The sequence below is a fragment of the Bubalus kerabau genome, chromosome 15 (assembly GCF_029407905.1).
Source record: "Bubalus kerabau isolate K-KA32 ecotype Philippines breed swamp buffalo chromosome 15, PCC_UOA_SB_1v2, whole genome shotgun sequence".
NCBI lineage: Eukaryota > Metazoa > Chordata > Mammalia > Artiodactyla > Bovidae > Bubalus > Bubalus kerabau.
The window spans coordinates 8,054,448-8,076,331 of record NC_073638.1 but is presented as its reverse complement, the minus strand read 5'-3'; the positions used below and the strand labels follow the sequence as shown (position 1 = coordinate 8,076,331).

At 36.7% G+C, this 21,884-nt stretch overlaps 1 protein-coding gene across 7 annotated transcripts in view; it reads left to right on the top strand.

Moving 5' to 3' along the window:
- The window catches only part of ARHGAP42 (Rho GTPase activating protein 42), a 353,084-nt gene that overhangs the window by 278,456 nt on the left and 52,744 nt on the right, over positions 1-21,884 (top strand). For all 7 annotated transcript variants that reach the window (XM_055547592.1, XM_055547593.1, XM_055547594.1 and 4 more), the window contains 6 exons: positions 5,316-5,420; positions 7,487-7,616; positions 13,495-13,595; positions 15,298-15,407; positions 17,903-17,981; positions 19,319-19,358. In XM_055547592.1, coding sequence (XP_055403567.1) covers positions 5,316-5,420; positions 7,487-7,616; positions 13,495-13,595; positions 15,298-15,407; positions 17,903-17,981; positions 19,319-19,358 — 565 coding nt within the window. The remainder of the gene's footprint in view (positions 1-5,315; positions 5,421-7,486; positions 7,617-13,494; positions 13,596-15,297; positions 15,408-17,902; positions 17,982-19,318; positions 19,359-21,884) is intronic.

The following is a 21,884-nucleotide window of genomic DNA, read 5'->3' as shown; positions in this document are numbered from 1 at the left end:
TCTTCACTTTCTGCCATAAGGGTGGTGTCATCTACATATCTGAGGTTATTGATATTTCTCCCAGCAATCTTGATTCCAGCTTGTGCTTCTTCCAGCCCAGCATTTCTCACGATGTACTCTGCATAGAAGTTAAATAAGCAGGGTGACAATATACAGCCTCGACATATTCCTTTTGCTGTTTGAAACCAGTCTGTTGTTCCATGTCCAGTTCTAACTGTTGCTTGCTGACCTGCATACAGGTTTCTCAAGAGGCAGTTCAGGTGGTCTGATATTCCCATCTCTTTGAGAACTTTCCACAGTTCATTGTGATCCACACAGTCAAAGGCTTTGTCATAGTCAAGAAAGCAGAAATAGATGTTTTTCTGGAACTCTCTTGCTTTTTCCATGATCCAGCGGATGTTGGCAATTTGATCTCTGGTTTTCTAAATCCAGCTTGAACATCTGGAAGTTCACAGTTCACGTATTGCTGAAGCCTGGCTTGGACAATTTGAGCATGCCTTTACTAGCATGTGAGATGAGTGCAATTGTGTGGTAGTTTGAGCATTCTTTGGCATTGCCTTTCTTTGGGATTGGAATGAAAACTGACCTTTTCTGGTCCTGTGGCTACTGCCGAGCTTTCCAAATTTGCTGGCATATTGAGTGCAGCACTTTCTCAGCATCATCTTTCAGGATTTGAAATAGCTCAACTGGAATTCCATCACCTCCACTAGCTTTGTTCGTAGTGATGCTTTCTAAGGCCCACTTGACTTTGCATTCCAGGATGTCTGGCTGTAGGTGAGTGATCACACCATCTTGATTACCTGGGTCGTGAAGATCTTTTTTGTACAGTTCTTCTGTGTATTCTTACCACCACTTCTTAATATCTTCTGCTTCTGTTAGGTCCATACCATTTCTGTCCTTTATCGAGCCCATCTTTACATGAAATATTCCTTTGGTATCTCTAATTTTCTTGAAGAGATCTCTAGTCTTTCCCATTCTGTTGTTTTCCTCTATTTCTTTGCATTGATCACTGAGGAACGCTTTTTTTTTAATCTCCCCTTGCTATTCTTTGGAACTCTGCATTCAGATGCTTTTATCTTTCCTTTTCTCCTTTGCTTTTCTCTTCTCTTCTTTTCACAGCTATTTGTAAGGCCTCCTCTGACAGTCATTTTGCCTTTTTTCCATGGGGATGGTCTTGATCCGTGTCTCCTGTACGATGTCACAAATGATTTTTCATCTATAAATGCAGTATCAGTTTTTATATTTGGTCAGTTTGTTGCAGTGGTGAGGTAAATTGATTCTAAAACCCTTGGGAATGATAAAGTGCTATATGAGTTTTTCTTGATGGTAAAAGTGCCTTAATATTAAAACCTAATCTACATACTGGCTTATTGTTATTGATATTATCATTTTAAATGTCAGGTTTACTTTAAGGTAAGCTGAGACAATAATCTTTTTCCTACCACTGCACCCACCCAGGCACATTGAACAAAGAAAGTGACACAGGGGAAATGCAATTCCTAAACTGTCAGGCTGTCCTGTTAAGTTTCCTTGATGTAGCATCATGGAATTTGTTAAGGATAAAATGAACTAAACATTTAACTTTGCCACCACCTAGAGGCAATTATGTAATACATGCTGTCTTGATTAAACTTTCTCAAATACTGCTTTCAGAGTAGATGTGGAACAAAAGTAAAAGGTGGATAACTCTTTGTATATAATTTTCTTCTACACCCTAAAGAACTGTCCTTTCCCTAGTGGGTTCTCAGCATGCACTGTGAGATTAAAACATACTTGTTTACGACTAAGCAAATCTGAATTTTACCAGAAGTTGCCAGTAGGAAATGTATCTCAAGGAATTGGGTGTCTTAACGGAATATTTATTGCAGATGTTCTTAAAGTATCTCCTTTGTAAGTTGAATTCTCTATACTTTGCATAATATTACAATAGTGTCTTTCTTTTATGATATCCAGTTCCTAGTAAGACAGTATAAACATTAAGAAATGAAACAAAATTCATAACTACTATGCAAATATTTAGAAGGCTACTCTTGCCTAAGTATATACCTCAAAGGCTTTTTCTTATTTTGTCTCTGAAAATCTCTAAATTTACATATCTATGCCATGGTTAATTAAAGGTTTTTTAATACTATTTTAAGATACAGTTCTTTTAAATTGTGTCCCAATATGTACAGACTATTTATCTTATATTATTGAATAATTTAATAAATGTATGTAGCATCCTTTTAATAAAGGGTTATCTATTAAATCTTTAGTTTCCCTAATAATTATTTGTTGATATTAAATTGACAGCATAAAATAATTCTAAAATTACAGACAATGTATTTTGACACATCATCAGGAACTGTTGAACAAATAAAGGAAATTCCTTAAAATGTAACAACTTAACACCAATTCGAAAGTATATGCTTTCCAAAACGTGTATGATTTTGTAAGAAGTTAACTTGTTTAGGAAGAGAAGCATTAGATCATTGCAGAACCAGTATTTAACTGTTGGAAATCATAACACACATACCAATTGATGCTTGACTGAATCCTCCTTCTTCCCCAGACAGAGGAAATGACAGGATATTATTCACATATAAGATGATTTCAAACTGTGTTTCTTTCCTCATATAAAATAAAAGTTTACAGACACGTTATGCTGTTTGAATTAGAAAAATATTAGCATCTTCTCAAATGTGTTTTCTAACTTTATTGTAGGAAGAAGTTATGGAAGAGATTGAATTGATAGACATGTATATGGAATAAAATCCCAGGAAATTAAATGAAAAAATTAAATAAATTATTTTTCAGTTATAACATTTCATATAAATGACCATGTCTGATAACTCCTTGGACAGCTGCTCTTTACAAATAAAAACATCATAAATAAGTGCATATGAATGTGGGATTAGAAAGCTAGGGTCATGGAAATTGTGCTTTTGCAAAGAAAATTTTATTTTAACTCTTACATGAAAAGATCTGTATCTAGCTCCATGTTTTTGCTCAACTCTTGCTTCTTTTTTGAGTTCTTCCTGCTGCTTGCAAAAATACTGTCTGTTTATTACATAAGCCAGTACTGCCACCTCATGATCTTTTACTGAATTTCACCTGGCCATCCTTATTCGTTCTCTTTGGGTACTTCTTATTTCTGGCTTACTGGTTTAGTATTCCTCACATCTGCACATTTTTGATCTCTGACTTCTGGTTAGAATCTCTTCTAGGGTTAGTTAGTTGCTGTTAGTTGCTCAGTCATGTCCGACTCTCTCTGACCCCATGAACTGTATAGCCCAACAGACTCCTCTGTCCATGGGATTCTCCAGGCAAGAATCCTGGAGTGGGTAGCCATTCCTTTCTCCAGGGAATGTTTCCGATCCAAGGATCAAACCAGGGTCTCCTACATTACAGGGAGATTCTTTACCGTCGGAGTCACCAGGGAAGCCTGTTACCATTTGGACCTAACAGAAGCAGAAGATATTAAAAAGGAGTGGCACGACTACACAGAAGAACTATACAAAAAATATATTCATGACCCAGATAGCCATGATGGTGTGATCACTCACCTAGAGCCAGACATCCTGTAATGGGAAGTCAAGTGGGGCTTAGGAAGCATCACTATGAACAAAGCTAGTGGAGGAGATGGAATTCCAGTTGAGCTATTTCAAATCCTAAAAGATGATGCTGAGAAAGTGCTGCACTCAATATGCCAGCAAATTTGGAAAACTCAGCAGTGGCCACAGGACTGGAAAATATCAGTTTTCATTCCAATCCCAAAGAAAGGCAATGCCAAAGAATGCTCAAACTCTCACTCAATTGCACTAATCTCACACACTAGCAAAGTAGTGCTAAAAATTCTCCAAGCCAGGCTTCAACAGTATGTGAACTGTGAACTTCCAGATGTTCAAGCTGGATTTAGAAAAGGCAGAGGAATCAGAGATCAAATTGCCAACATCTATTGGATCATCAAAAAAGCGACAGGGTTCCAGAAAAACATCTACTTCTGCTTTATTGACTACACCAAAGCCTTTGACTGTGTGACTCACAACAAACTGTGGAAAATTCTTAAAGAGATCAGAATACCAGACCACCTTACCTGCCTCCTGAGAAATCTGTATGCAGGTCAAGAAGCAATAGTTAAAACTGGACATGGAACAACAGACTGATTCCAAATCAGGAAAGGAGTACATCAAAGCTGTATATTGTCACCCTGCTTATTTAAATTATATGCAGAGTACATCATGAGAAATGCTGGCCTGGATGAAGCACAAGCTGGAATCAAGATTGTTCGGAGCAATATCAGTCACCTCAGATATACAGTCCATGGGGTCGTGAAGAGTTGGACACGACTGAGTGACTTCACTTTCACTTTTCACTTTCATGCATTGGAGAAGGAAATGGCAACCCACTCCAGTATTCTTGCCTGGAGAATCCCGGGGACAGAGGAGCCTGGTGGGATGTCGTCTATGGGGTCGCACAGAGTCAGACATGACTGAAGCGACTTAGCAGCAACAGCAGCAGATATGCAGATGACACCACCCTTATGGCGAAAAGTGAAGGAGAGCCAAAGAGCCTCTTGATGAAAGTGAAAGAGGAAACTGAAAAAGTTGGCTTAAAACTCAACATTCGGAAAATTAAGATCATGGCATCTGGACCCATCACTTCATAGCAAAAAGATGGGGAAACAATGGAAACAGTAAGAGACTTTGTTTTGAGGGGCTCCAAAATCACTGCAGATGGTGACTGGAGCCATGAAATTAAACGACACTTGCTCCTTGGAAGAAAAGTTATGACCAGCTTAGACAGCATATTCAAAAGCAGAGACATTACTTTGCCAACAAAGGTCTGTCTAGTGAAAGTTATGGTTTCTCCAGTAGTCATGTATGGATGTGAGAGTTGAACTATAAAGAAAGCTAAGCACCGAAGAATTGATGCTTTTGAACTGTGGTGTTGGAGAAGACTCTTGATCATGGGGTCACAATGAGTCAGACATGACTGAGCGACTGTACTGAACTGAACTGTGTTATTTTCATCTTTATCCCCATTAATTCTCTCCTGAATATTTTGTCAGTGCATTTGAAGAGTAGTTAACATGACAACTGTCCATGACAAGACCTAAAAGTTAAATCATGTCTGCCAAAAAGGAAGTAAAAATTAGGTTCCATGGGTTCTGTTTCATATCTGTAATTCTAGTGCCAACTTAGCTGAGGATATTTAAAACTTACTAGCTAGAGGAATTAGAATGAAATATAATTTCTCTAATTTATTTTATTTGATGATCATCCTTTTAAAAAACACATTTTTATGGTTTATTTTTTATCTCTTTGTTTTTGCAGCTTTTATCATTCCTTCAGGGTTTATTTACTTTTTACCACGAGGGATATGAACTCGCCCAGGAATTTGCACCATATAAACAACAGCTGCAGTTCAACTTGCAGAATGTAAGACTATACCTGTTCTCACTGCCTCTCCTTAGTTAATCAGATGATCCCAGGGCAACTGAGTTATAGCCAAGCTGAACTTTGGAGTCTTTCAAAAACTTATCTGAGTACAATAAAGCCTCACTCATTTAGAAAAATCACTTAATAAATTTATTAACTTTTTAAAATAAGAGCTAATCTCATGTTTGAAAAATATATATTGCCAAATTTCATGAAAATGAAAATATCTGAGTGCAGAAACCTTGGAAACTGTTGCCTTTATCTAGTATTTTCATTATTTTGCTGAGTGACCCTAGGCATGCATATTTCCTGAGAGGGCAGTATTTCTATATTTGTGAAAGGAACTTTCACAATGGACTTTCATGCTCTGTCCCTTTCCTCCCTGAAGCTGTTTATTTTATAGCTGATATTTACTGTTTTCTAAAAATGTGGCTTTCAAGCATCCATAAAAGCTGCTTTAAAGCTTCAGGGAGAATTATTTAAAAACACCCTATCTATTTCTGGGACAGTTTACTTTGTAAAGTTGTCCAGTAAATGCTTTTAATATTTGATTGCAGTTATACGAATTCTGATTTACATGTACTGAATACCAGTTACACTTTCAAAAGGTAGCCAATCCTTTCTGTATTATCAAATTTGTTGTTCGGTTGCTAAGTCATGTCTGGACTCTTGGCAACCTCCTGGACTGCAGCACACCAGGCCTCCCTGTCCTTTCACTATGTCCCAGAGTTTGCTCAAACTCATGTCCGTTGAGTGGATGATGCCAATAACAAAATCTTAATTGCTGAGGATTTTGTGTAAATGAAGAGTTATTTCTGAAACCGTGTCTGGTACTCTAGCTAAAATAGTTTGTGAAGGTTTCACTTAATTTTCTATAAAAAGCATGCCTTTCACTCCTTACCTGATTTTTGCCATTGTAAAGATGCTCAGCAAATAGAAATATGTATTTGGAGTGTACCATGAGAAATAAGTAATTGCAGTTATTCTACTTGTGTTTTGCATTTAGCTTTTTATTTAACCTAGATTTTCTCACAGAATCAATTTCACATGCAGTTCATTCCATTGTTTTTCAATATGGAATCCATTTGAGCTTTCTCAGTAAATATTAAAAGGGAAACTTATAAACCCAAAGTATTTTTATTATTTCCATATTAAATGCAATTGCAGTAAGATTCCTGGGATTTGAGAACAAGAGACAGGTAAAGTATTGGAAAAAGTTCATATCCTTATATTTCAAAGGGAAAAGCAGCAAAAGTGGCAATTAAGAAAACTTTCCTGACTTTACTTTGAGATTCAGATCTTTTATTAGGGGCCATAACAAAATGGTCATCATCACTGTCTCATAGGTTGGTGATTATTCTTATGTTTCCAAGTGCGTATTGTTGAGATAATATGACCTGAATGCAAAATTGATTTTCATAGAGAAAAGCCATATACTTTCTATATCTTCCCTTAAGTAAACTTGCTATGGTGTAAGTAAATTATTTCCTACAATACAAGATGTTAGAACTTGGAAACCTCTTCATTTTTATGTGTTAATTTATGCATTGACCTCCTGATAACTATGTTAGGATTTTGGGAAAACAAGGTAAGTGATATTTCTTCAAAGAGGTGTTTGGAATAAAAATGATGAACCTTTTTCTCGATAAGTGGCACATATATCAAAATTATGTGAGTTTATTTTAACCCTCAAAACAAATTAAGTTGTTGTGTATCTGCTTTTTTTTATCTTAGGTATTATGGGATATAAAATGTTATTTTAATTAATATCTTATATTTGTAAAGCTATAAGTTGTTCCCTAGATAATGTTAAGTGGGAAATTGGATAACATACACACATACACAGATTCAAAGAGAAACATGCAGAAGGTCATTCAGAAAAGTTTCACTAAAGCAGTTCAAAATTAGAGCATAGGATTCAGTGTAGATGGTGGTGGATATGGTGAACAGTCCTGAAAGAGTCAAGGTTATCCTTTGCACCATTTGTAGTTTTGAAACCTTAGACTGAGTGTTCCTCAAAACTGGTAGAAAACACTGAATGAAATTGTTGTTTCTATTTACTAAAGACAAGGAATAATTTCGAAAGTACTCGACAAGAGGTAGAGCGATTGATGCAGAGGATGAAATCTGCCAATCAAGATTACAGGCCACCCAGCCAGTGGACAATGGAAGGCTACTTGTATGTCCAGGAGAAACGTGAGTTGCAAAGATGTAAATTAATGTCTCTTAAGATTAACATTCTGTTTCTATGAGATGTGAGTTGGTTACTTGCTTTTCCTTCAAGAAGGAAGACTAAAATTCCTAACAGCTTTATCCTATATGGTCTGCTTGGCCAGCGACTATCACTGAATGTGGAAGTTTTTCCACTTTTCACCATTGGATTCTCTAAGCTGGTATGTTGTTAAACTTGGAACTTAGAATTTTCATGATGAAACCATAACATGAGTTCAGTTTTAGAATTCAGTTATGGTGTCTGATCTCAATGCAAAGTTTCATGGAGAATTAAAACCCAAAGCCTTTATCAGATGAATCATCTTGCTGACTTTGGTAGTGGTTTTCCCCTTCAGCAGCATTATTTCATTTAATTCTGTGCTCTGACAGTTTTCAGGAGTAAAACTGGCAATTACATAACATCAAACTGGCACTGTTTACTTCCTGGTATTGAGAAATAAGCTTCAGATCCAATAGAGCATTATTATAATTGCCTCACTCTGAGAAAGTTTTTCTCACAAAAGTTAATAAAAGCCATTCAAACTTGTATAACTAGGGTCCTTTTTTGTCATTAAGTGGAACGAGTGATTAAATTAACTCTCTGTTTCAAACCAGAATGCCCTAAAGCACTCTCTTACTCGTGTTGAAGGAACATTTGTTTGCATTTCCAGTGCATCATGGGCCAGGGTCTTCATAAAACACAGAATCACGTGCGTGGATTGTGCAGTAATCTCAGATTGCTCTAAAAGTTGGTAAATGCCTATTTTCACTTTCTGTAGTTTTTATCACATGTGTGGACTTGAAGATGACATGAAGTAACATTGCCCTAAGTCTCCCCATCTCTAGACCATAGATCAGGGTAGTTTTCTTGAAGACATTATAGTTAAAGGGTTTGAGATGTGGAAGCTGTAGATGTTGACTGTGAAAGTTTTGGGGGCATAATGCAAAATGATCACTAATATGCCAAGGTAGTTTATATTTGACATGATCAGATGATTGTCATTTGTTCCTTAACAGTACAGAAGCAGATAACAGTTTGATCCAGTAGTCTCAGCAAACAATTATTACTACATTGGTGATAGTGGGCTGCTGGCTCAGGGGATCTGGTTTCAGGATTTTCCCTCTCATAGCTATCTACCTTGACCAGTCTACTGTTTTCAGATGTTAAAATGATGAATCGAATGTCCTGCCTTTATAGTCTATAATTAAAATATAATAAATAGGTTTTTCCAAAATTTCTTGAGAAAAGACCAATTCATTGATCATATATGCAAGAGTATATGGATTTAACTCAGGACCCTAAGAAAGATTCTGCATACTGAATAGTTTTTCCATATTGGAGAGCCTCGGTGTGAGGGTACATGGAGAGGAACTTATACTGTGCCTAGTGGAGGAATATGTGGATAATGAGGCTTGTCAAATCTGCATCTGGTAGAGGAGGTGCGATCCTGTTGCCCAAAGATTTTTTGTTCATTGCAGCTCAGCAATACTTTATTTCTTGAGGTCCCCCCTCACCCCTCTTGTTAACACAGTTGCTAAAATCATTGTGGGTATACAATATCATGTTCTAATCAAAAAAGCTTTGGATTACCTAGCAAAATTCTTGTGTACATAATCTTCACATATGTCCTGTTCAGCCATGACTTGGTAGCCCATCCACTGGATGGTGCCAAGGTTTGCTTACCTATTCCCCAGCTGTTGGACATTTGGATCATACTAAAAGCATAAGCCCTTGAATAATCTGGGGTCTGGATGCATAGACAGAATGCAGTGTTTTATGCACCTGTCTGATGTTGATATCTTTTATTCTCAGATACCTGACTTCTTCTCTGGGTCAGTCTGAAATGATCATAAGGCCCTCTGTGGCACTGACCTTTTCTCTGAGAGTTCCTATCCCTCTAACATCTGCTTTAGGCTACAGAACTCAGGTAAATCTTCAATTCCAGTGTCTCTGTAGCCTGGGACCAAATCTGTCTATCTCCTAAATAACCTGTGAACCTGTACCTTCTCTCCATCTCCATAGTCTTGCACTGGCCTCCTTACTGTTCTTTTTTGCCTCCAGGCTTGTCGACCTCAGTCCGTTCTCAGAGAGCTTCCAGCAGCTTCCTCTGCAGTGCTTGCTTGGTTGTGCCTCTCCTGTGATGGCCGTGGTCAGGCATGGCATTCAAGGCTCCTCTCTATTTGTAGCATCCTCTCTTATGACATTCTTCCTGTTCCCAGGACAGCATCCATCTCCATTTTACTGTATATCTGCCTGTGCTGTTTTTATAGCTTTAGTGAGGCACACTTGGCATGCAATAAATTGCACATATTTAAAATGTACAGTTTGATCAATTTTGTCACTTGTATCCACCTATGAAGCTATCACCACAGTCAACATAACACATGTATTCATCACTCTCAAAAGTGTTAATTTGCCTCACTGTAATCCCTCACTCCTTTCATTCCCACTTACCACCCTCACTTCTTCCTTTTGCCTAGGGATTTAAAAGGGAAAATGAATGGGATTATATGCTTTGGAATTATCTTTCTATGAGGAAAAAGTACTCAAAGCCCCTTTCTTCTTGGAATCTTTGAGAGCATTTATATTAAGAAAATCTGACCATTTCACTAAGACACACTGCTTGTGCTCTTGCTATCACTGAGTAAGTCTTGTGGAGAACAGAAGAGGAGATGAAGAATATGGCTCCAAGATGTTAATTCAGTTGTGGGAGGTATAAGACAGATAGACTTACACAATTAGCAACCAGTGATCAATAGTAAATATCAGAGCTATAAACTGATTGATAAATGGAGATGGATGTAATGGGATGGTAGCAGATGATTGCTATTTAGACACAGCACTCCACTTCATCTGAGTATGTGGTTTGTATGTTACCCACCTCCAGGTATACAGTGAATTGCATTCTGGTAGATTCCAGTTTAAGCAGGAAGAGCATGGGGTCCAGAGTCAGATAGAGCTATATTGGAATTTTATGCCACCTGTTAACTGGGTAATTCTGGGTAAGGAACTTTCTGAGCTCAGTCTCCTCATTTTTAAAAGAGGGATATTTATATCTAATCTCATAATAACATTGTAAGAATTAGAGATAATGTATCTAGAATGTCTCTGTTATCAGTAGTGGTGCATAGTAATACCACTGTACTTCCAGGAGCCCTTATTCTGTGCAATTTGTATTTATATCATTTAATTCTTAAAACAACTCCTGAGAAGTATTGTTCCTCTAAAAAGAACAACTCCAACCACATGCCCTCTTAATGAAGAAAGCAGCACCATCTGCTGCTCTTAAGCTTTATTTTCTTTTATGTAAAATGCTCTTTATAATGTCTGACTTTGAAAGTTTCTAGATAAAATGTTGACTCTTAGTAGGTATCCAGTGAATGTTAATTCCCTCCCAATCCACAGACATCATCTCAGCAACCTCAGATGATCACTGGATAAGATAATTAAACTTGTTTTGGTTTGCAACTTCAGAGCTGTAATAAATTTTATTTTCCCAGACTTTTTTTTAGGGACTTCAGAATCACTTGCCTAAGAACATCTGCACTGGCCTGGTGCCAAGCAACTTTAAAGAAAGCAGCATGTCTGTGCAGCACTGTTGAAGACCAAATGCATGGGGTTCTGAAGTTAACATAGAGGCAGGATGAAAGGTCTTGGGTCTAATAGGTCATCAGAGTGTTGTAGCAGCTTTATTTAAAAATTATAGCTAATATTGCTTCATAAATTGATTCCTAAGTAGTAAAATCACTATAAGGATTTCTATCCAGCCACTCTCCACTAATAAAATATAAGCCTTTAAGTATTTTACACCACATGTAACAGAGTTATCAACAAGTATTATTAAGTATTACAGTGTGAAATAGTCCCAAAACAGAATTGAAGTTAATTGCAGTAATCCTTTGTGATTACCAAGTATAGAGCTGCACCCCATAATTTTAAAGTCTGGAGTGGTTTAAGTATTCAAGCTACATATGACACCAAGGGCACTATTATTACAGAAAAAAATTCAAATGGCTCATGAAACACTTTTCTCAAGAGGTACATTTTTACAATTCTGTTTCTTGGTTTTGAATACATTGTTATAAAACCCAGCCAGCAATAACATTGTATATAATTGTTGCTAGAGAGATCCAGGTGTTAATCCAGACAGGCCCCTGTGTGAAGAAGCTTTAGGAAACAAGCTCCACTTTCAACCCACTCAGCCCACTGGGGCACTTGGGTGCAAGATAATTGGCTTCCCTGTGGGAAAGATGAAGTCTTTTACCGAGGTCATGAGATAATTGAACTTGTGATTCATCCGTTTGCCCAGGTGAAGCAGCATCAACCAGTTTTTAAGGAGAACACTGGATGACAGAGTGGTATGCAGTGGGAAAGGGTTGCATACCCCAGCGAGGTTATATTTATGGGAAAAAGAAAGTGAACATTATACATGCATGCATGCTAAGTTGCTTCAGTTGTGTTTGACTCCTTGGACTGTAGCCCACCAGGCTCCTCTGTCCATGGGATTCTTCAGGCAAGAATACTGGAGTGGGTTGCCATGCCCTCCTCCAGGGGATCTTCCCAAACCAGGAGACAAATGCACATCTCTTACAGCTCCTGCATTGGCTGGTGGGTTCTTTACCACTAGCACCATTGACCCTATGGTCTGTAAGCCCACAGGCTCCTCTGTCCAAGGGATTCTCCAGGCAAGAATACTGGAATGGATTGCCTTTCCATTCTCCAGGGGATCTTACTGGCACAGGGATCGAACCTGAGTCTCCTGCATTGCAGGTGGATTCTTTAGTGTCTGAGACACCAAGGAAACCAACCCTTCATTTTAAAGAGAGATTTGAATTTAATTTTTTCAGATTAGTGTTAAAAGGGAACAGCTCTGTGGTCAATAAAGTCTTAGAGAAAGATGAATAATTCATTCCTTCATTCATCAAATCTTTATTGAAGAGCAACTATGTGTCTGGCCCTGTTCTATGGATTAAGAATATGCTATTCCACAGAACATCACTTGTTCCTTCTCTCATAGAGCTTTAGATTCTAGCGATGGATGCAGACAGTAAATAAGATGAATTAGTAAAGTGTTGATCATATACCTGTTAACTGCTGAGAAGAAAGTAAAGCAAAAAAAAAAAAAAAAGAGAGAGAGAGATAAGAAATGAAATATCATGGTGAAGGTGTTGTGATTTTAGCTATCTCTACAGAAAGGGCCATTTAGGAAAAAACCTGAAGGAAGTGACAGTGTAAGTCATGCAGGCATCTGAAGGAAGAGTCATCCTGTGAGTGGAAATGCTCTGGGGTAGAAATGCATTCTCCATGTTCAGAGACCAGCACGGCCCAGTGTAACTAGCATTGAGTGTAGGAGGCAAAAGGCAGTAAGACCAATAATATCCTTCTATCCAGATCATTTGGAGCCTATCTGGGGAGATGTGGGAAATGACTGGAGAGTTTTGAACAAAAGGATGAAATGACCTGGCTAAATTTTGAGCAGGGTATTTCTGGCAATTTTGAAAGTAGACGATAAAGGAAGATGTAAGGAGACCTGTTATAGCACCTCAGACTGTTCCTTCTCATCCTTCCCACATCCATGGGTAAACCACTTTCACAGACGAGATAACTGAAGCTGAGAGCTAAAGTAACTCTTGATTGTACCAATTACGTGTCAGAGCTGCAAATTAAGCCAAGTTGTCTGGTTGCAAGACACTCTACCCTACACCACTCTAGCTACAGACTGGCCTTTCTCACTCACAGTAAGCATTCCTGACTTGCATGGTCTATGGAAATCCTCAGTTGTACTTCATAGCATCGAAAACTGCACAAACTTGGATGCAACTCATATATTAACAGTCTGTATTGTTTGTTTCCTTTCATTAGGACCTCTTGGTTTTACATGGATTAAACATTATTGTACATATGATAAAGGAAGTAAAACTTTTACAATGAGTGTTTCAGAGATGAAGTCCAGTGGGAAAATGGTGAGTCATTTTTTTTTCTATTGTTTTTTAACTGAACTTGTTATTTAAGTAATGGAAATAAAAATCTTTTGCACGTATTTTTCTAATAAACATGTTCACAGGTTTTAAAAATTGAAAAGTCACAAAAGTTTTCTTTCACTTTAAATGACCTTGATGACTTAAAAAGAACAGCCAGTACTTCTCTTTCACTTTGGCCGTGAATCTTTATACGCAGTTACATTACATGTACGGACACCTTGGTGGATGGCATCTCACATTCCTGGCAGCAGAGTCGTTTGTGGTGTTGGTTTGCCAGCAGCCCACAGAGGTTGTCAGGGGCAGGTTGAGGCTCACGGAGTCCACCTCTTTCTTCCCGGTGGTTTCCTGTGGGAGCCCGTGTTTGTCCCTGCATGCCACAGTCCCTGCAAGCACTGAGTCCTTCTTACTGAAATGCTGGCCAACAAAGTTTCTCAAAAGAAATCAGTGAGTGCTCATTTACCCCTGAAGTCAGTCAGTCACTGAATGTCTCACACGGGTGGTGAACGGTACAAACTAAGTGCACTTTGTTTGAGGAAGTGCCACCGAGTGCAGCACCTTTATTGCATGTAGTCTGCAATCTTTTTGTGAGTTAAGATATGAATATGGCAGACGATGAGACCTACAGATAAGATGACTGAGCCATCATCTGAGAGTCCTAGAGCTGGAAGTCATCCTAAAGATTATTGAGGCTCGCCTCCTTTTAACGAACTAGAAGATAAAGATGGTAGAAAGTAAGTGACTCCCCACCTAATTTGTGGTATAGATCATGGAGTAGTAAATGTTGACCTAATTTAGGCACATATTCAAATATATCAACTGAAACTTATTGTGCTTGGGCATTCAATAGAGTCTAATGATTCAAAGTGACAGATATAAAGCAAAGGAGCACATACCAGAGAAAAAGAAATCTTAGATTGCTATGATCACGAGAAGTTGTTAAATGCTGTAAATCACACCTTAGTTTCTACTCAAGTTTTCGTAAGAAAAGCTGTTGCCCAGAAGTGAGTTCATTGGACAGTAGTGAGATAATAAACAGACCAAGCCAGAGTTCTATTAATAAATCTATAAGATTTGCAACCAGAGACAATAGAATTAACCAGGCATTAGGTAAATAGTCTCCTTAAAATTGAATGGCTTTTCAGGTATAGAAGAGAATTATGACTTGAGCTTATGTTGGATTCTGTGCAAAGAGGTTTAGTTTCAGAAGCAGACTAGCAATTGGTTACCAGCAGAAGAATCACATGGTATGCATGATAGTAATAGCGTTATAACAAGTATCTACTAGAGCTTTATTATTTTGGTAACTCTCTTGAGATTTGGAGTCAACTGTCAGCTGTCATTTAAAACTGCACAGCTCTCATTCAAATATATACACATTATAGTATAATTTAACATGATAAGTAAATATGTTGAAGGGTGATAGGCACAGAATTCTCAGAATTCTTTGAATAAAACATATATATGTGATTAATTTATTAATAAATGCTTTGTTGTATTACAGTTGGGAAGTTAACACTAGCCAGACATATTTGTATTAATATTTATTGAAACAGGGCATAATTATGATCTTTATACATAAACTGTACTCTAAGTTATTTTAATATGGAAACTTTATATGGTATATTTAATATATTTCAGTTCACTCTGTCATCATGTCAAAAATATGTTCCACCTCTTGTTTCAGAATGGCCTTGTTACTAGCTCACCAGAAATGTTTAAATTAAAATCTTGTATCCGACGAAAGACAGATTCAATTGATAAACGATTCTGCTTTGACATAGAAGTGGTCGAAAGGTTTGAACTTTTCACTTTGTATTTTTTAATTTGGTTTAGATTAATGTTTTTCTGTGTATAGCTATAAATATGAACCAGCATAAAGTGCTTGTTTTTCAGTCTCTTTTTTAAAAAGCAATATATGTTTAATTCATTCTCTCACTTGTTTATTCAATAAATATGGATTACATGATGCTTTCAAAAAAATAAATTATACACCGAGTGCTACCAAAGGGTAATGTCATGCAGTGAAGAATCTGAAAAATCGTGTAAATGACTGTCTTGGTCAAAAGCACACATTGTGGACTAAGCTCCCCTTCCCAGTGAAGGAGCCTGACAGCATTGTTCATGGCTCCTGGGCCAGCCTTTCTGTGCAGTTTTGAAACCTAGTGGCCTTGTGCCAAAGTATGAAAAAAGACACTGCTGCATTTGCCGTAAGCTTCCTTCGGCCAGTGAAATTCCGTGCCTTCCATGCACACAGCACTGTTCTGGGCATTCTTAGTCACAGGATATTGGGAGAGACATAAAGGTTGTGCAGCCAAGCTCGTCGTCTAACTGAACTGTTTAGCTGTACTCATTTATCATTTCAAGTAGAATAGAAACAAAGTCAGGAAAAGTATGTAAGTATGTTTCTTGATCTCTGTTGTATTCCATAATCTATTCTTCCCCTGTATTACCACCATACTTCTGAATACTCTAGCTTTGCGCATGAATATATACCACATATATATATAACATTCTGACATATTGTATACACCGTTATATACCATAGCTTACATATACTATAGACTATAATTATTTAGTAGGACATGGCCCCATTCTTATGCTTCTTTAAAACAGTATTAGCTGCTTTGGCCCTGTGTTCTTTATACTTTGTAGATCTGCTGAGCAAGTTTGCTTTTCTCTCCAAAAATTCCTTCGGGATTTTTGACTGGAGTTCTATTAAGTTATTAGTTAAACAATGGTGAATTGAACTCCCCTTAAGATTTTATATATCTTTTTTTTCCCCCATTTTGTTTTTGGGTGTCTTCTTTTCATTGAAATTTTGAATAGCATTCTTTCATTAGTAGAAACTCATTTTTGTTTTATGGTTGAAACTGCAGTGCAAAGATGAATAATTTTTTTATATATCAATCTATGTCCATTGGTTTTAATAATTTCGTGATAGGAAGTTCTTGATTTTTCTGTGTAGATGAAAACTAACATATTAGTGATTTTTCTTTTCTTTTTTCAGTGCTTTCTAGATATAAAACCTTGGAGCATGCTGTTAAACCCTGTGCTTCAGTTGTTTCATCTGTAAAACAAGGCTAGTCACTACGCACATCAAAGGGTTGTTGTGAGGAATAAATAGGTTAATGAAGGAGACATAACAGTGCCTGGCACACAATAAACAGCCTACAAGTATTGTTGTTATTACTCCTGTTTTAAACTGGCTTAAATTACCCAAGATAAAATTACTTTGATCTTTCTAATCAGTTTCTCCATTTCTTATCAATATAATGATCCATTTTCCTGTATCCATGAAGACATATCCCTTTGTCACAGTTTTAGCTCATTCTAGGCTTGTAATTGGCTTCCCCATTACACAATATTTAAATGAGATTTCCTTCTTGTTTACCTTGTCACAGAGCCCTCTAAGCTTCTGTTTATCCTGTGAACAGCTTGCATAGTTCATTAGGTTAATTTCACTTTTTTCCTGGATTTTCTGTCTTTTTCTCTCATACTGATTTCATCTCTCCTTTTGCTTGCTCTTTCTTGAAGCACATCCTCAAGTAGCTATTTCAGAATGGGCACATGGGAGAGAGTTGTTTTTTGAAGTGTTAATGGTAATACTGTGATCATTGTATAAACACTTGGGTCTTATTGTCTTCTGTAAAATTAACTAGTTATGGTATAAGGCTTCTCATATTGCTGTATGAAACTGAAATGGCTCAGTCATGTCTGACTCTTAGCAACCCCAGGGACTGTAGCCTACCATGCTCTTCCATCCATGGGATTTTCCAGGCAAGAGTACTGGAGTGGGTTGCCATTTCCTTCTCCAGGGGATCTTCCCAACCCAGGGATTGAACCCGGGTCTCCCACATTGTAGATAGATGCTTTACTGTCTGAGCCACCAGGGAGGTTCACATTTCTATATATTCATTATCATTATTTTTAGTGACTAGATGATAATACCCTGGGTCATATTCTTAATTATTCACATCTTATGGAATGTTTAGGTGGTTTTGAAGTTTAATGACTGTGGCTCTGTCATCCTTTTCATTCATTTTAGGGGAATTAGTTTGAGACTAGCCTCCTTCAGACAGTCTTATACCTAAAACACTTAGAATTTCTTTTCAATTTTTTAATTTCTTTTTTTCTCTCCTATCTATATTGTTTGCTCTCTTTTCATTGTTTTATCTTTCCTGCTTTTTCTTCAAATTTTAATTTATTGTTAACTAAGAATTTAAATAAACAGCATATGTTTAAAGGCATAAATAAGTGAATTGAATATATATAATACTTACTTTTAATAGGCATGGGATCATCACACTGCAAGCCTTTTCAGAAGCTAATCGAAAACTCTGGCTTGAAGCCATGGATGGAAAGGAACCGGTAGGAATACAACACATTCTCTAATTTTGATTTTATTGTTTTAATAATTGCAAAGTACATATAAAAAAATTTATATGCCTATATATAGTATATTTGAAAATATTAAAATAGCAAATCAGGAGTAGAGACTCTTACTGTTTTCTAATGTTGTGTCACTGGCGCATAACAACAACTTTTGAATTTATTTTTCAGGGAGACTTCTAGGACTAATTTAAAACCCTAAAATTACTTTCAAAAAGTAATTTTATTTGGCTACATTGATTGGATTGCTTTATTTTGCTAGTTCTTGAGTGTCTACTCTTTGCAAGGCCAGTGTGAGGTATTATGATCAGCATGATGAACAAATTTCAGGGTAACCTAGACCACAGGTTAGAAGTCTCCTTTGATAAAACTGTTTGTAACTTGACATTTCCCTCAATCCAGATCCCCATTTTTCTCATAGATATTTTGATGTTGACATAAATTTACTGGAAATGATCAGGGAGGCTTATATAAAAAAGGGAATACATCACTGATGACGTCTGTGATGCACACGGCACTGAGGGCTTAGAGGGATGAGCTCACAGAGCCAGTAGAAGACACCAGCCTGTCTCTTGAAAACTGTCTTTTAAATGGCAAAGAACTTGTGAAAAGTGCCTGTGCAACAGCAGAGCTACACAAAGTGTGGACCCTAGATTTTGAATCTATCCTACAAACTATTACCAGGCTACACTGAGTACAGAGATTATGATTAAGGATCTGGAAAATTTTGTAGCAATTAGAAGTCATTTTATATCTGTTGAATTTAATAATAAAAAAATTTAGACTGTCTATTCTTGATTGTTTATTACATTTACTTTTTTTTTTTTTTGGTAATTTACAAAATAATCTGTCAGTGATGGATTAAAAATTAAAAACAAAGCAACTTGTCTCTTTACTGCTAATAGTTGAGAGGCAAGCCCTGACCTAGAGGAAATTTAGAAGACAGTGTGATAGCTTAACAAGCACAAGTTAGGGTACACGCTGAGAAAAAACGCCAAGCAGGTAATTTGAGGAGGAAACAATCAGGTGCATCCATCATGAGGTACTTCCTGAAGAAAGTAGATTGTGCCTCGTGTTGGAAAATAGAATGAAATGCTTAGATCAGAGGGAAAGGCATAAACCTTTGCCGAGGGCAGGACAGCAAGGGAGGAAAAGGAGTGGGAGGCAAGACTGGAGGAGGGCGTTGTGCACACAGTAGTGGTAGAACCTGAAATCAAGACACTCCCTGTTTATATCACTGAACCAGTACCACCCTGGTCATTGTCTGTTGTGGCTCCTTAACTGCAGATGACTGGCTGACTTCTTTTGTTTTTTAGATTTATACCCTGCCTGCGATTATTAGCAAGAAAGAAGAAAGTAAGTTGTTTTAATAATTATTTGAAATGTTATCATGTAGATTTTTTTTTTTTTTTTTAGTTGAAGTAAATGGCAGTCCACTCCAGTATTCTTGCCTGGGGGATCCCATGGATAGCCTGGCGGGGTACAGTCCATGGGGTCTCAAAGAGTCAGACAGGACTGAGCAACTAAACCACAACAACAAAAATAACAAATTAGTTTCAGCTGTACAACAAAATAATTAATTTCTGTATAAACTGTAAAGTGATTACTGCAGTAAGTCTAGTACCATCTGTCACCATAAAGTTGTCCCCCAGCCTCCAACCCCTTCCCTCCGATAACCATGAATCTGAGTTTGGTTTCTTTTTTCTTTGTTTTATTTTTTATATTCCACATATAAGTGAAATCATATGGTATTTGTCCTTCTCTGACTTATTTCACCTAACAAAATGCCTTTGAGTTCCCTCCATATTGTTGCAAATGGCAAACAAAAAATTTACTTTTTTATAGCCGAGCAGTAGTCCATTTTGTGTATATACCTTATCTTCTTTATCCAATTCTCCCATCAGTGTCAATTCAGATTGTGTTCATATCTTAGCTATTGTAAATAATGCCACAATGAATATAGAGATGGATATATCTTTTCAAGTTAGTATTTTTCATTTTCTTTGGAAAAATCCTCAGAAGTGGTATAGCTAGATCTTATGGTAGTTGGTTCTTAAACCTTGGGGTACCTTTGTACTATTTTCCATAGTTGCTCCTCCAGTATACATTCCCACCAATAGTTTACAAAGTTTCCCTTCTCTTCACATTCTCTGAAAAACTTCTTTTTTTGTCCTTTGGATAATAGCCATTCTAGCAGGTGTGAGTGATATCTCATTTTGATTGCATTTCTCTGATGATTAGTGGTGTTAAATGTCTTTTCATGTGCCTATTGACCATCTGTATGTGTTTTGAATAAAATATATAAATCCTCTGCCCATTTTTAAGTAAATTGTTTTTTACTATTCAATTGTTTGAGTTCTTTATATATATTTTGATATTTACCCCTTATCATATATATGATTTGCAACTATTTCCCCCTCATTCAGTAGGTCACCGATGCATTTTGTTGATGATTTACTTTGCTGTACAGAAGCTACTCAGTTTCATATAGGCCCACTTGTTTATTTTGGCTTTTGTTGCCTTTGCTTTTGAGGTCAGATAAAAAAATCCATATCAACACTGATACGAAGGAGCTTATTGCCTACATTTTCTTCTAGAATTTTTATGGATTCAGGTTTTATGTTTAAGTTGTAATTCATTTCAATTTGATTTTTTGTGTGTGGTACTATATTCATTTCTTTGCAAGTGTCTGTCCAGTTTTCCAAGCACCATTTATTGAGGAGGCTGCCTTTTCTCATTTTATATTCTTGACTCCTTTGTCATAAATTATTTATCCATGAATATATGGGTTTATTTTTAGACCCTTTACTCTCTTCCATTGATTTATGTGTCTGTATTTATGCCCTTTCCATAGTCTTTTGACTACTGTAACTTTCTAGTTTACTTTGAAATCAAGGAGTTTGATACTTCCAGCTTTATTTATTTATTTACTCATTTAGGGGTTTGTTTTTCTGATGATTCTTTTGTCTGAAATCTGCCTTATCAGATTCTTCCATGGTTCCATAAAATCATTGATTATTAGTTCTAATTCTGTGGTAAATGCCTTTGGTAGTTTGATAGGGATTGCACTGAATCTGTAAATTGCATTGGCTAGTATGATCATTTTAATGATATTACTTTTTCCCATTTATAAGTGTGGTATACCTTTCCATTTGTGTCATCTTTAATTTCTTTCATCAGTGTCTTAGAGTTTTCAGTGTATGTCTTTCACCTCCTTGTTTAAATTTATTCCAGGGTGTTTCTTTTTTATGTAGTTGTAAATGTGATTGTTTTCTTAATTTCTTTTTCTGATATTTTGTAATGAGTTATAGGAATACAGCAGATTTCTGTATATTGATTTTGTATGATGAAACTTTACTGAATTCATTTGTTAGTTCTAAGAGGTGGTTTGTTTTCTTTTTTTGGTGGACTCTATAGTTTGTTTTTTTCTATATAGTATCATGTCATCTGCAAATACTGACATTTTTTTATCTTCCTTTCCAGTTGGGATTCCTGTTATTTCTTTTTTCCCCTAACTGCTGTGGCTAGAACTTCCAATATTATATTGAATAAAAGTAGTTACAATGAACATTCTTCTATATCGTTCATAATCTTAAAGGAATACCTTTCAGCTTTTCACCAATGAGTATGATATTATCTGTGGGCTTGTCATATATAGCCCTTATTATGTCAAAATATGTACCTTCTATGCCCACTTTGTTGAGAGTGTTTATCATAATAAGATGCTGAATTTTGTGAAATGCTTTCTCTGCATCTATGGAGACAGTACATTTTTTATGATTCGTTTGTAAGTATGAGTATCATGTTTATTGATTTGTAGAGGTTGAACAAGCTTTGCATCCTTGGAACAAGTCTCACTTGATGATCATGATCATCCTTTCC